Genomic DNA, 15,775 nt, shown 5'->3' with positions numbered 1-15,775 from the left:
AGGGCGCATGCATGTCCTGGGGTGTGTGCAAAGCTGTTCAATCAGCATGGAGTGTGCTCTGCAGCAGGAACTCCTGAATCCCCCTGATTTTTACGAGAGGAATATTCTCTTTATTAGTCTTTAATTAAACGAACGTTACATGAGGGGCGCCTGGGTGGCTCGGTCAGTTGGGCGTCCCACTTCAGCTCACGTCGTGATCTCGCGGTTTGTGGGTTCAAGTCCCATGTCGGACTCTGTGCTGACGGCTCAGAGCCTGGAGCCTGCTTGGGATTCTGTGTCTCCCTCTCTCTCTGCCCCTCCCCTGCTTGCACTCTGTGTTTCTCTCTCTCAAAAAATAAATAAACATTAAAAAAAGATTTTTTTTTTTAAATAAATGAACACTCCATGAACACCTTAAAAAAAATTACAGCCAAAACCACTTTCGACCATCACCACTCCCCAGTTGAGCCCTGCCCCAAACTAATTGTTACCAGTTTGGTATATATTTTCCCAAACATTTTTGTAGAAATATAATAGAAATATAGATATATAGAAATATATCATAGAAATACAGATAATCTTGTCTTGGTTTGTTTTGTTTTTCTAAAAAACGTGATTAGTATTACATACCAGTTTGTAACTTTCGTCTTCCACTTAGCAAGGAATCTTAAAGATTTGACTGCTATTAGAGTGTATGAATTTATTTTTATAATTGTAAAATACGCATAACATTTTTCATTGTAACTGTTGGTAAACGTATAATTTATTAGTGTTAAGTACACTCACATCATGTGTGACAGATCTGCAGAGCTCTTCTTTTCCTCCCGTAAAACTGAAACTCCAGATTCATCAAACACCAGCTTCCCATTCTTCACCACCCCTCCCCCAGTTCCTGGCAATCACCATTCTGCTTCTTGTCTCTGAATTCAACTGTTCTAGGGACTTCGTATAAGTGGAATCATGCAGTATTTATCTTTTGGTGACTGGCTTATTTCACTTGACATAATGTCCTCAAGGTTTATCTGTACTGTAGCCTGTGATAGAATTTTCTTCTTTTTTCTTCTTCTTTTTTTTTTTTTTTTTTAAGGCTGGACGTATTTGTTTTTAACTGCCAAATTTTATTGCATGTATGTGAATATACCGTTATGTAACCATTTTCCTATTGATGTTTCCAATTTTTCTTTTTTTTTTAAGTTTATTTCTTTTGAGAGAGAGACAGCGAGCGAGCATGCTTGTGCTGGAGAGGCAGAGAGAGAGAATCGCAAGGAGGCCCCATACTGTCAGCTCAGAGCCCAGCATGGGGCTTGATTCCATGAACCATGAGATCCATGACCTGAGTTGAAGAGTTGGACCCTTAACCGACTGAGCCACCCAGGCGCACCTCCAATTTTTCTTTATTGCAAATGTTATTGCCATGTTACTTTCGTTAAAAGTAACACATTTTCAGGTCAGACCACATGCTAGCGAAGTTCCTTGCTTGGAGCAGGCTCCTGCAACATGCCCCAGGTCCCTTCGCATGGGTTCTGGTGGGAAACATCCCCTTGCTCTGCTTTTAGGATTCTTTTTGAGGCAAAAGCCTGAGCAACCAAATATATAGCCACAGCTCCAGTCCCTAAAAGTAGGTGGACTATAGACAAGTACAGTTTTAAGGAAATCAAAAGCCTCAATGTTTGTGCTGAATTCTTTGAGGCTGGCGATAGACATTTATAATTTGCTTTAGGTGACAGGCAAGTATGAAAAGGCTTTAGAGACTTTAAAGTCTTTTGACTTCTCCTTTTTTTTTTTTTTTTTTTTTTCCACAACAAGGTATTTAATTCAAGTTTTATACAGATCTTTGATCTTTAAAACACAAACCTATTTCCTTCATTATTATATTCTTTTTTTTTTTTAATGACTTCTCCTTTTGTTTAGATAAAATTAATTAGTACATGAGGAATTATTTAATGAGTATAGAGTTTCAGTTTTGCTACATAAAGAGTTCCAGAGATCTGTTGCACAACAACATGAATGTACTTAACACTGCTGAACTGTGTGCACTTCAGATGGTCACTTTTATGTTTTACATGTATTTGGCCACAATCTTAAAAAAAAAAAAAAAAAAATTTAAATAGCGGGGTGCCTGGGTGGCTCAGGCAGTTAAGCATCTGACTTCGGCTCAGGTCATGATCTCATGGTTCATGAGTTCGAGCCCTGCATCAGGCTCTATGCTGCCAGCTCAGAACCTGTAGCCTGTTCGGATTCTGGGTGTGTCTCTCTCTCTGCCCCTCCCCCACTTGCTCGTGCGCTGTCTCTCTCTCAAAAATAAATAAACATTAAAAAAAAATTTTTAGCATATTTTGAAAGCACTTTAAATGTGCAGTACTGATCTTTCATCATTAAACTTAAAAATTGTACAGGTCATAGCCAAGAAATGCCATTTTCTTTTTTCCTTCGGTGTGCTTTTCCAGAGCATTTGTTTTGAAGACAACCTATCCGTTTTTGATGTTCAGAACCCCACATCCACAGTTGCACTGTGCCTGTGTCACCTCACCTCCCTTTCCTGCTCAGGTTGGCTGTAACCCCAATGAAGATGTGGCCATCTTTGCTGTTGACTCCTTAAGGCAGCTGTCTATGAAGTTTCTCGAGAAAGGAGAATTAGCCAACTTCCGTTTCCAGAAAGATTTTCTGAGGCCCTTTGAGCATATCATGAAGAAAAACAGGTATGTACATTGTTCTAGAAGACCTTTGGTCAAACTCCCCAGGGGAGGCCCAAAAAGACCTAACACTAATCACACGATATTTTCTTCCCTTGTTGATGGAAGCAAATAAAATGAACGGCCTATAATTCATCTGTATCTTTTTTTTTTTTTTTTTATGTTTACCTATTTTTGAAAGAGAGCATGAGCGGGTGAGAGACAAGATTGGGGGACAGAGGGTCCAACGCGGGCTCTGCACTGACAGCAGAGAGCCCAATGCGGGGCCTGAACCCACGCACCACGAGACCATGACGCCTAGCCGACTGAGCCACCCAGTCGCCCCCACACGTGTCATTTCTAAGTAAATCACTGAGATCTGTGTGTGGCCTTCACCAGAAGAACAGGTTACACCACCACAACTAGTAGAAACATACCATGCATCGTTACTGGGGTAGATGCTGAAGTCCAGAGAAAGAGCCACTGCTGAGGCATCCCAAAACAAGGTCAAGAATTACATGACCCTTCATTTCTGCCCTGGAAGGCTATAGAAGAGGTCAGGACAGCTATCCCTCTGAAGCACTCTCCCTGTTCATCCTTTGTTCCCTTCGCCTGTATTTATTGCAGCCTGCCATCGCTAGGTACTGTTCTAAGTGCCACGCATACAGCACAGAAGCAAACAGTCAAAAATTCCTGTTTTCATCTGGCCCTGATTTAATCATCATCGCAACTGGGTACAGGGGTGTTCGTTACCATATTCTCTTTACTTTTGTACGTGTTTGAAATTTTCCATAATGAAATTCAAAAGTAAACCCTTGTTTAGATTCCAGTGAGATAGATAAATAAATGTTTAAATCAAGGTAAGGGGCTAAGAGTAGAAGCACTCTTTTATACAGGCCGGTAAGCAGGCGTTTGGTAGGTTGACCCTTATGCAAAGGGAGGAACAAGCCAGGAGTGGCTGTATGTGGTCTTGGGAGAAGCAAGAGCAAAAGCCCTGTGACAGAGTATGCTGGACATAGATAAGGAGGAGCAAGGAGGCTGGTGTAGCTGGACAGAGTAAAGGCAGAAGGTCCTGGAGGATGAAGCCCTGGGTTGCAGAGTGCCTAGGTCATAGAGGAGCCGTCAGCTTTTGTCAGCACTTTGGTTTGTTCTCTGTGAAAGACAGAAGCCATTGGAGGCTTTTGAGCCGAGAAGTGAAATGGTCTGAAGTGTTAAGGGATTGTCCTGCATTTATCTGTGGAAAATGGAAAGCAGTGGGATGGGTTAAGCAGCTACTGTAATAGTTCAGATTTGGACCCGGGGGTGAGACACCGTGGGATTTGATTCTGCATATGTTTTGAAAGGACAGCCTACTGTGTGCGCTGAGGAGTTAGCTGTGGGGCATAAAACAAAATGTCAAGGATGACTCTTAGCTGTAACCCTTTGTGTCTGTCCCCATCCCTAAAATGTGTCCATGAGATCTGCTTGGATTGTTTGTTTTTAATGAGAGGGGTGCCTGGGTGGCTCGGTCAGGTTAAGCATCCTACTTCAACTCAGATCATGATTTCCCAGTCCATGAGTTCAAGCCCCGCGTCGGGCTCCGTGCTGACAGCTCAGAGCCTGGAGCCTGCTTCCGATTCTGTGTCTCCCTCTCTCTATCCCTCTGCCACCCACGCTTGGTCTCTGTCTCTCAAAAATAAACATTAAAAAAAGAGCTTACAAGTTCAAAGGCTATAAGCCAGCGTGGGTCACTTAGGATAATAAAAAGGGCAGCAGCAAAGTCTGCTTGATGTGTCTTTCTCTTGGTGTCTTTCTTCTTCACCTTACTGCTTATTTTAATAGAAAATAAAGCTCATCCCAGAATCTGGCCTCACCCCTGAGTTTAATGTGCACACAGAAATACCCTCCCGCCTCTGGGGACACTGTTGATAGTGCCAAGGAGACCGAGGCCTCGTGTAGCAGAGCAGTGTGCTCACGCCTGCCTGACTGGCTGGTGGCACTGATGGCCCCAGAATCCCAGGCCCTCCCTGCCCATCCCGTGGCTGCCCAGCCAGCATTTGAGTAAGGGGCAGAGTGAGTTTAGAATCACACATCGCCAGCCACTCTTAGACACTGTTGATGGAACCGTAACTTGCTGTAACATTTTCAAAACCACTGGGGCAGTGTCCATCCAGAACCTTACTATTTTTGTGCCTTTTGACTCACTAGTTCTACACTTTTGCAACTCTTGTAAGGAATTAATTTGAAATACAACGAAATGTTGAAATAACACCAAATAATTTTTTAAAAGCCAGATACCACCTAAATATACAAGAGTGTTAAAGTAATTCTTGGTACAGCCACAACATGGAATATTGTGCAGCTGTGAAAGATGTTCACAAAGTTTGGGGCGCCTGGGTGGCTCAGTCGGTTAAGCGCCCAACTCTTGGTTTTGGCTCAGGTCATGATCTCATGGTTTGTGAGTTCGAGCCCCACATCAGGCTCCATGCTGATGGTGCAGAGCCTGCCTGGGATTCTCTTCTCTGTCCCTCTCCCTCTGCCCTGCCCCTTCTTGTGCTCTCTCTCTCAAAATAAACTTAAAAAAAGAAAAAAGATGTTCACAAAGTTTATGACATAGTAAATGCTTAAGAGTTTAGTCAAAAGGCCAGGTTATAGAATTGGACAGTGTAATAATAGTGCTATCGGGGCGCCTGGGTGGCTCAGTCGGTTGAACATCTGACTCTTGATTTTGGCTCAGGTCATGAGCTCACTGTTGTGAGATTGAGCCCCATGTTGGGCTCTGTGCTGAGCACAGAGCCTGCTTGGGATTCTCTTCCCTCTCTCTGTCTCTCTCTGTCTCTCTCTGTCTCTGCCTTCCCCCTGCACACACACATGCACACTCTTGCTCAAAAATAAATAAACTTTTTTTAATGTTTATTTATTTTTGAGAGACAGCACAAGTGAGGGAGGGGCAGAGAGAGACGGAAACACGGAATCCGAAGCAGGCTCCAGGCTCTATGGTATCAGCACAGAGCTCAACGTGGGGCTCAAACCCATGAGCTGCGCGATCAATCATGACCTGAGCCAAAGTCGGACGCTTAACTGATAGAGCCACCCAGGCACCCCCTAAAATAAATACACTTAAAAAAAAAAAAAGTGGGGGTACCTGGGTGGTTCAGTCGGTTAAGTGTCCAACTTCACCTCAGGTCATGATCTCACATTTTGTGAGCTCGAGCCCTGCAATGGGCCTGCTGCTGTCTGCACAGAGCCCACATCAGATGCTCTGTCTGCCTCCCCCACCCCGCCCCTGCTTGCACTGTCTCTCAAAAACGAGTAAACGTTTATAAACAAATAAATGAAAATTTCAAAAAGACAGCGAGATCAATCTCTGCATGTGAATACTGTACTATCACAGGAATTTTTTTTCATCATGTTTTTTCTACATTTTCCAGAATATTAACTGTCATCACGTATTACGGTGTGACACATATTAACAATCAGGCAAAAAACATTTTATTTTATTCATTGTTTTTTTTGTATTTTTAAAACTGTTTATTGATATTCAGAGACAGATAGTGGGGAAGGGGCAGAGAGAATCCCAAGCAGGCTCCGCACTGTCAGCACACAGCCTGATGTGGGGCTCGATCCTATGAACTGTGAGATCATGACCTGAGCCAAAACTAAGAGCTAGACATTCCACCGACCGAGCCACCTAGGCGCCCCAAGCATTAATCAGTACGTGTAGTTCATCTCAACAAGCTGCTTTTTTTCCCCATTAGGAGGCAACCCTAAATTCAGTTATATTACATATTAAAGTCACCTAAGTATGTAGTCAGTCTTTTGTCATCTGTGGGCAGCATATTTACTTTGTGGACTTTTAGATAATTTTTGACTCTGTTTGGACTTTTTGTTTGCCTTCTCTAAATGACCTGTTATCAGTTAGCATGAGTCCTGCAGACTAACATGAATGTTATCTAAGACAGATGAAATTTGCAAGCCAAGTTTGCAGTCCTAAAGCCACTCTAATGTGACTTTCAAAGCTAGTGGTATAAGAGCTTGCTTCTTGTTTTATTTGTAAAATAATAGAACTTACTTCATGACTGTATATGTCTTAATAGGTTCCAAGGCATATACGCTAATCTGTCACAGATACCCAGATAATAACATGGTGAACCATGCAGCTGCTTCAGAAAATGGGCCATTTTTCCTACCTTCACGTTTTGTTTTGTAATAATTTAAAAGGTTGCATCTTAAGTTATATATGTCTACTCCCATCCATGCATATGTGTTTACCGTACACGTATATCCCTGCCCAAAAATCTAAGAGGATATGCGCTAAGAATTGAGGAATGGTCATGTCTGGGTGGCAGAATTATATTCGTGTAAAGGTTTTCAGCCAGAAAAACTGGCCGACGATGGCTTAAACCACAAGGTTGTGTGTTGTTTACTTAAGTCAGAGGCAGGCAGTCCCAACTTTGATTCCTTAGCCCAAATTGTCATCGAGGACCCAGGTTCTTTCTGTCCCTTTGGCCACCCACAGGATCATTTTTTATCCTGGAGCCTACTATTTCATGCTGCTGAACGGAGGCTCTATCTCCAGGCATCATGCTATGTTCACAATGGGGATGCCAGGGAAGGGGGCAGAACCTACCATGTATATTCCTTGTAAGACAAGGAATTGTTTTCCTTGTAAAACCAAAGCCATGGTAGAAACCTCTCCCCATGCCATTCCCATGACTGTCTCTTATATGTAATTAGAACGAGTCATATAGCTCCCCAGGCTCCAAAGAAGTCTGGGTAATTGAGGACCTGACAGATGAGACAAGATCGTCATGTTGTCTTGTCCCGTTTATGGTTGGTTCCCTGAGGTCAGGCATGTTGCTTCCTGGATAAAACTAGAGTCCTGTTGTCAAGGAGGTGAGGGAGAGGTGGCTGCTGGGAAAGCAGCTAACTGCCACAGTGATCATCTTAATGTTTTTTCTTTTTGTTGTTTCTAATTTAATTTATTTTTAATGAATGTGGATTACTATGTGCTTTTAAAAATGTGGGTTTTTTTTTTTTTTTAACATGCTGCTTCTAAGGTGATGCCGTGTCACTTTCGTCCCACCATGCAAAGTACAGCTGACATGGCTGCCCCGTTCTTTCCTCAGATCTCCGACCATCCGGGACATGGTGATCCGCTGCATCGCCCAGATGGTGAACTCCCAGGCGGCCAACATCCGCTCAGGCTGGAAGAACATCTTTGCCGTGTTCCACCAGGCAGCCTCGGATCACGACGGGAACATTGTGGAGCTGGCCTTCCAGACCACGGGCCACATTGTCAGTAAGTGGCTCTCCTGTCCCACCTGCAAGTCTCAAAGGGTGACCACTTATTTCCTGTCTCTTTTTACTCCCCAAAGGGGCTTCCTTGTTTGAGATCTGCCGTCATATAATAACGTGGCAGGTGGTATTCTGAGCACTTGAGGCATGTGCGCAAGAACCCCGTGAGGGGGATACGGTCGAGTCTCATGGTTCGCAACCACAGAACTAGTGCTGCCAGCACTTTTGCGGACACATGCGTGCATCCAGCAGGGAGACACTTGAGTCGCCCGAGGCACGTGTTCCCAGCTGAGGTGAAGCGAGGCGATGCTCTGCCTTTTTGTTTCAGCTCTCCCGCTGTAAATAAATAAAGGTCCTTTCTATGGTCTACCTACTACCACATATTGTTTTCATTTTTGATTTTTTTGTTGGTGAGTTCACCATTTAAGATGGCCCTGAAGTATAGTGCCGGAGTGCTGTCCAGTGTCCCTGGAGAGAATACACGTTCTCAATAAGCTTTGTTCAAGCTTGAGTTAAAGTGCAGTTGGCAAAAAGTTCTGTGTTGTGAACCAACACTATTTGTTAAATCCTGAAACACACATAAAACAAGGTTATATATTGATCGGGTTTTTTGTAACGTTTATTCATTTTTGAGAGAGACAGAGTGTGAGTGGGGGAGGGGCAGAGAGAGAGGGAGACACAGGATCCGAAGCAGGCTCCAGGCTCCGAGCTGTCAGCACCGAGCCCGACGTGGGGCTCGACCTCACAGACTGCAAGATCATGACCTGAGCTGAAGTCAGACGCTCAACCGACTGAGCTGCCCAGGCGCCCCGGTCTTCATAAAAAGTGTAAAGCAGATCATCTTTGATCTTTTTTGAGGTCTTTTAACTCTTTGTAAGCTTCTTGCTATTCATATTTTTGTCTTAGGTGATATTTGTAGGTTTTCAGAAACTTTAGATTTCTAAATTACCTTTCACCTTTAGCTCATTGACCTTCTTTATCTCCCTTTGTCTTCACAATCAGGTAAGGGGTGGTCTTGGGACAGAAACGGCCAGGGCAGTAAAGGACGCACTCGGGATCACCCAACCAGGGCCTTACTCAGTGCTCACCTTCTGTCGGCGAAGGCAGCTAGGGGGCCATTTCACACACACATCAGTGTTTATCCTGTATCATTCCTTAAACTCCATCCTAAAGTAGCTTAAATTGAAATGGACACCTTGGCATCCTGATGAAGCTTGGTTTTTTTATGGCTTGTCCTCTCTCACTTCTTTGGGGACACTTGTCAGGTAGGACTTCTTCAGAGAGTCCTTCTCTGACCCCCAGCCTAAGCAGCCTCTCCTGCCTTCTGTCCCCTCACCCAACACTCACCCGACCTGAGATGATATTTTATAAATGTACTGACACAGGTGATTCTTGTCTGTCTTGCCCATTGGAGCAAGAGCATTGTGAGGACAGGGAATTCGATTGGTCACCTCTGTCCCCAGGGCCCACAACCATGCTTTGCACATAGTTGGCACTCTAAACGTTTGTCGAATGAATGAATATTTGGACCTTTGCATCGTTGCTTGAGCTCAGGAACCAGTTTAGCCCAAGTGGTGCTCAGTGGATTCATCCCTGAATAACTTAATAAAAAGTTGTCTTCCGGAGATGGTGACATGTTTCTCCTAGATTTTCACAAAAGTAATTGTCTTGGGGTGGGAGGGGGTGTTTGATCCCCATTTCTAAGTCCCGGTCTTATAAACAGTGTGGCTTTGTTTCCACAGCAACTATTTTCCAGCACCATTTCCCTGCAGCCATCGACTCCTTTCAGGATGCTGTCAAGTGCTTATCAGAGTTTGCCTGCAATGCCGCCTTCCCGGACACCAGCATGGAGGCCATCCGGCTCATCCGCTTCTGTGGGAAATATGTCTCTGAGAGGCCTCGGGTACATTTTTCTTCTCCTCCCTCTCGGGCACTGAGGGAAAAGGAATCACGGGGCAAAAAACCCTTACTCCTGGCAAAGAACTTTCCAGCTGCGCTTTTAGAAGTGCGTGTTTGCCCTCAGCTAGGCGTTCAGTTCAGAATGCCGCTGTTGCTGTTTTGTGTGTATGAGGTGACTTGTTTTACCCCTACCGAACTTCTTTGTAGTATTCTACTAACTGTTTTTGTGGAAAATAATAGTATTTAGCTTTGAATTTTGGCAAAGCTGAAGAAGCTAGACCTTTCTATCTGTAAGAGAACAAACCTGGGGCCCCCGAGTGGCTCAGTCGGGTGAGCGTCCGAGTCTTGATTTTGGTTCAGGTTGTGATCTCCCAGTGGTGGGAGCAAGGCCTGAGTCAGGTGTGGGGCTTGCTTGAGATTCTCTCTCTCCCTCTCCCTTTCACCTTCCCCTCTCTCGCACACGTGCTCGCTCTCTCAAAAAATAAAGCAAGAGAAAGAACAAACCTACTTCTTAAGGAAAGACCCCCCCCCCCCAAAAAAACACAACATTTTACCATGACTGAGAAATCACACTTTAAAAATCATCTTTTGTTTTCTCCCAGAAATGTCCGAGTTTATTCTGTTATGTCTCACCTTTCCAAAGAAGCCTGCTTGGTTTAAACGACCATCTCAAACAGTGACATTAAGTAGAATCAGCACATCTAAACTATGATGGCTCATACAGATCTCTTCTTCAGATCTTTTCTGCGCATTGACTTATTTAGTCTCCACATCAGACCTATGAGATTGGGAATTATGTCCCCATTGTACTGGAGAGTTCACTGAAACAGAGAGAGAAATTGCCTAATGTTGGATAAGCTGAGCTGATAAATCCCATTACAGCAGAGACAGCACTGCTTCAAGAGTGGTTCCAGAGCAAAAGGCTCAAAATCCCAGAGGTGGGGCAGGGAGTAGGGCTTCCCACCCAGACTGGGAAAGACTGTCAGCTTCTAGCTGCATGACCTCGGGCAGTTTACTTATAATCCTGGTGCCTCAGTTAACTCATCTGTAAAGTAGGACGTTTATTTGTATCTGGCTCATGGTGTTACCGTGAGGATTGTTAATCCACATAAAGCACTGTCACAGTTCCTGACGCAAAGCAAGCCCTCAATAAAGAGCTGCTGGTGGTATTGTTTTAAGGCGTGTGTATTACAGTTATATTCCAGAAAGACCTAAGGTACGGAATCATCTTGAATACCTTTTGACCTTTAATGCTCTTTTTTTTTTTTAATGTTTATTTTTGAGAAAGAGAGAGACAGAGTGTGCGCCCAAGCAGGGGAGGGGCAGAGAGAAGTGGGGGACAGAGGATCTGAGGCAGGCTCTGTGCTGACAGCGGAGAGCCCAACACGGGGCTCAAATTCATGAACCATGAGGGAGACGCTTCATCGACTGAGCCACCCAGGTGCCCTGACCTTTGGTGCTTTTCTTAATGGAACACCTCCCACCCGCAGGACCCTCGTGATCTGCCCACTCGGCTTATTCTAAAACCCACAGAGGTCCAGAGGTTCATACGTGGAAGCTGCTCGTGTGCTCTTGGGAGAAGAGGCTTGTGTCTGCCTCCTCTGGATTCCCGGTCCCACCCTTGCTGAGTGGATGTTTTTAGGAGGGGAAGATGTGTGGGGCCTGGAGCTTCATGTAGTTCTCTTTGACTTTCTTCCTTTGCTTGCTTGGCCTGCATCTGAGAGACGACCCTCCTTGTAGGTGCTACAAGAATACACAAGTGACGACATGAATGTGGCTCCTGGCGACCGGGTCTGGGTCCGAGGCTGGTTCCCCATCCTGTTCGAGCTCTCCTGCATCATCAATAGATGCAAGCTGGATGTTCGGACAAGGTAACCATGTCCCGGACGGTGCCCCTTCTGTCATGGAATGAGCCTCGGTCACAGGCTTAGTTGACCCGTGCTCTCCCACCGTCTTCTCTGCTCTTTTCCCCCTCACCCATTCCCTCTCTGTGCCTGGCTTTGTTCCTCCAGAGGACTCACAGTCATGTTCGAGATCATGAAGAGCTATGGCCACACCTTCGAGAAGCACTGGTGGCAGGACTTGTTCAGAATCGTGTTCAGGATTTTTGACAATATGAAACTCCCTGAGCAGCAGTCAGAGGTAGGTGATGACTAACACGGTGCCCTAGATATGGCTAGGTGGCGTGGGGGTGGGGGAGTCTCTGCCTTTGTCTGCCGCGGGATTGTGTCATCATCCCCACGAGGTGTGTTTCAAAATGAAAACCCCCTCCTTGGAACTCTTATACCAGAAGCAACTAATGCTAAGAAACTGTCCCCATCTGAGGAAGGGTAAGGGGAGAGAAGTCACCATGGCCGGCCTGCTTGGCCCTTGGGCATTACACCTGCCAGTTCAACAGGGCACTGCTCCTGTCTGTTCTTTGGTCCGTATCAGCTTCTCAGCAGTCAGTAAACAATGGGATGTCTCTGGTCCCTAAAAGAACCCATTTAAAACACTTTTACGAGTGCCTGGCTGGTTCAGTCAGAAGAATGTGGATTCTTGATCTTGGAGTTGTGAGTTCAAGCCCCACATTTGGCATAGAGATTACTTAAAAATAAAATTTTAAAAAAAGTTTTTAATGAAGTTACAGTTGGAGATGACGTTGGCAAATTATTAGGCTTTTTTTTTTTTTTAAAGGATATCTGATGCCTCTAGTTGTCATTGTTATTTATCCCCCAGGGATAGAGGGAGGAGGAGGGGATATTCTAAGACTTTTAGAAGGGAAAGAGTCACTTTCTTAACCACTTTTAGGAATACCATTCTCTTCCTCCCCCTGGTATAAAAGCAACATAGGTTTAGTATGGAATATTGAGAATATATAGAAAACTCAGGGGCGCCTGGGTGCCTCAGTCAGTTAAGCATCCAACTTCGGCTCGGGTCATGATCTCACGGTTCATGAGATCGAGCCCCACATCAGGCTGTCTGTTGACAGTGTGGAGCCTGCTTGGGATTCTCTCTCTGCCCCTCCCCCACTCACACTCTCTCTTTTCTCTCTCTCAAGATAAATAAGCTTAAAAAAAAGAAAAGAATACGCAGAAGACTCACAATTTTACCATTCAGAAATAAGAGTTAATGTTTTGGCAAATTTCTGTCTTCTACATGGTTAAAGTATGGTTGAGGTCACAGTATAAGAGTTCAGCTTTCTAATCTTATTTTAAAGTAACTTAAATTTTTCTTCCTTGTAAAACCAATCAGAAGACAGAAAAACAAAGAAAACATTTGAACAGCCACTGTTCCAGCTTCCACAGGCAACCACTGTTAACCCCTTCACATTCTTCGTGTGTTTTCTTTTTTACAAAAATGGGATCCCAGCCCACACACCGTAAATTGCTTTATCAGTTTAATACCTGAGTGTTTTTCCCAACCCCAAGTCTTCTTCCATACTGTTTTTAAAAGCTGCAAACTGTTGGGGCACTTGGGTGGCTCAGTCAGTTAAGCACCTGACTCTTGATTTCAGCTCAGGTCCTGGTCTCATGCGTTTGTGGGATTGATCTCCATGTCAGCTATGGTGCAGAGCCTGCTTGGGATTCCCTCTCTCCCTTTCTCTCCACCCCTCCCCACATACCCACTCTCTTTCTCTCTTTCAAAGTAAATAAATAAACATTAGAAGGCAGCACTGAAATGAACATTCTTTGCTGCTACCTTTGTTCTTGTTTTTTTTTTTCTCTTGGGACAAGTGGTATGTCAGGTTTGGGGCTTACACATTACTGAGGCTTTCGATACGTACTTTCAAATTACTTCCAAATAAATTCGCAACCTTTATAAATTTACAGCCTTTTACATTTGAACAGTGCACAAGAGTTCCCGTTTCTCCATACCCACTCCAACTCTTCATACCTTAATGAATTTTTTTAATGTTTATTTTTGAAAGAGAGAGCACGTGTGGGGGGAAGGGCAGAGAGAGAGAGGGAGAAAAGGAATCCCAAGTAGGCTCCATGCTGTCAGCGCAGTGCCCAACTCGGGGCCCAATCTCACGAACTGTGAGATTATGACCTAAGCTGAAATCAAGAGCTGAATGTTCAACTGACTGAGCCACCCAGGTGCCCCCATACTTTTTTTAATCCTTGTTCATTTGATGGGCCATAAGTATCACAGTGACAAAGTTTTGTAATTGCTGGTGAGGTTGCAAACTTTTTTTCACATTGCTGATTCACAGTTTTTTTTCTTTTATGAGTTGCTTTTTCACATCCTTAGCCGATCTATTGGGTTAGTTATCTTTCTTCTATTGATTTAGGAGCTTTTTAGTGTATAAGTAACATAGCATATCCTTCCATAAATTGCAAATGCTTTTGCCCACTTTATTATTCTCGTTTTGTTTTCATTTTAGAAAATTTTAGCTTTTAAGGAACCAAATTCATCAGTCTTTTTCCCTTATGGCTTCCACTTCTGGAATCTTGTTTTGCAATTAGCAACCCTTCCCTTTTCAATGATTTTCTAAATCTCTGTATACATTAAATACTTAAAATAGTGCCATGAAATTACCAGCGGTAAATTTGGGTGTAAGGTATAACTTAGCACAATCTCCTACTCACTTTTTCCAAATCATTAAAGCCTTTGGTCAGTATCCCTTTGAATGACTATTAATGTCCTGACATATGTATAAATTTAATTTAGTTGCCACCTTCTTGGACATTTGTTCATATGTGTTTTCAGTGTGTAAGTGCCAGTGTGGCATAAACATCTTTATTCACAAGACTTCACCCACAGATGTTTACTGCTTTCCTTAGGATCCACTCCTTTGGGCAGCGTGACTGCGTCCGTGGGTGTGAGCGTTGTAAAGACTGACTGTAGACACGTACTTCCAGGTTGCACAGCAGAGCGGTTTTTCCCCTGAGGTAGGAGTGGGCCCATCTCACCACAAGGAGAGTAGCTTTTAAACATTACCTTGTTGTTTTTCAGAAATCCGAGTGGATGACGACAACGTGCAATCACGCGCTCTATGCTATTTGTGACGTGTTCACCCAGTTTTATGAAGCTCTGAATGAAGTTCTTCTTTCTGATGTGTTTGCACAGTTGCAGTGGTGTGTAAAACAAGGTACTCTCTCCATCTCCAGGCGTCATCCTTCTTGACGTAGTTTTTAATGAGAGGTTCGTTATTTCAGTATATGAAAGCAAGAATGTAATGCCAAGGAGTACAATATATAATCAGTGAAAATGTGTATTTTTTTATTTAATAAGAACATAGAAACAATCTGAAGTCAGTTATAAAGCATTTTTTATTATTTTAAAAAATTTTTTCTTTTAATGTTTATTTTTGAGAGAGGGAGGGAGGGAGAGAGCGCCCGTGAGTGAAGGAAGGGCAAAGAGAGAGAGGGAGACACAGAATCCGAAGCAGGCTCCAAGCTCTGAGCTGTCAGCACAGAGCCCAGTGCGGGGCTTGAACTCACGAACCATGAGATCATGACCCGAGTTGAAGTCAGACGCTTAGCTGCCTGAGCCACCCAGGTGCCCCTTGTTTGTTTGTTTGTTTAATCATTTTAATATTTATTTATTTATTTTGAGAGAGCTAGAGCACGAGCAGGGGAGGGGCAGAGAGAGAGGGAGACACAGAATCCAAAGCAGACTCCGGGCTCTGAGCTGTCAGCACAGAGCCTGACACGGGGCTTGAACTCACAAACCGTGAGATCATGACCTGAACCCAAGTTGGATGCTTAACCAACTGAGCCACCCAGGTGCTCCTAAAGCATTTTTTAAAGATGGATGTAGTTATTATTATATTTAAAAAGAAGTGCCTTTAGGGGTGCCTGGGTAGCTCAGTGGGTTAATCGTCCCAACTTTGGCTCAGGTCATGATCTTGTAGTTTGCAAGTTCGAGCCCCATGTCAGGCTGTGTGCTGGCAGCTCAGAGCCCGGAGCCTGCTTCGGATTCTGTGTTTCCCTCTCTCTCTGCCCCAACCCCGCTCACAATCT

The 15,775-nt window shown here is 44.2% G+C and overlaps 1 protein-coding gene across 3 annotated transcripts in view; it reads left to right on the top strand.

Moving 5' to 3' along the window:
• The window catches only part of ARFGEF2 (ADP ribosylation factor guanine nucleotide exchange factor 2), a 100,308-nt gene that overhangs the window by 69,085 nt on the left and 15,448 nt on the right, over positions 1–15,775 (top strand). For all 3 annotated transcript variants that reach the window (XM_049650644.1, XM_049650643.1, XM_049650645.1), the window contains 6 exons: positions 2,527–2,678; positions 7,760–7,932; positions 9,671–9,831; positions 11,568–11,698; positions 11,840–11,969; positions 14,766–14,901. In XM_049650644.1, coding sequence (XP_049506601.1) covers positions 2,527–2,678; positions 7,760–7,932; positions 9,671–9,831; positions 11,568–11,698; positions 11,840–11,969; positions 14,766–14,901 — 883 coding nt within the window. The remainder of the gene's footprint in view (positions 1–2,526; positions 2,679–7,759; positions 7,933–9,670; positions 9,832–11,567; positions 11,699–11,839; positions 11,970–14,765; positions 14,902–15,775) is intronic.

The sequence above is a fragment of the Panthera uncia genome (assembly GCF_023721935.1).
Source record: "Panthera uncia isolate 11264 chromosome A3 unlocalized genomic scaffold, Puncia_PCG_1.0 HiC_scaffold_11, whole genome shotgun sequence".
Taxonomy (NCBI): Eukaryota; Metazoa; Chordata; class Mammalia; order Carnivora; family Felidae; genus Panthera; species Panthera uncia.
The sequence above is the reverse complement of the archived record's forward strand: the minus strand, read 5'-3'. Positions and strand labels throughout refer to the sequence as shown.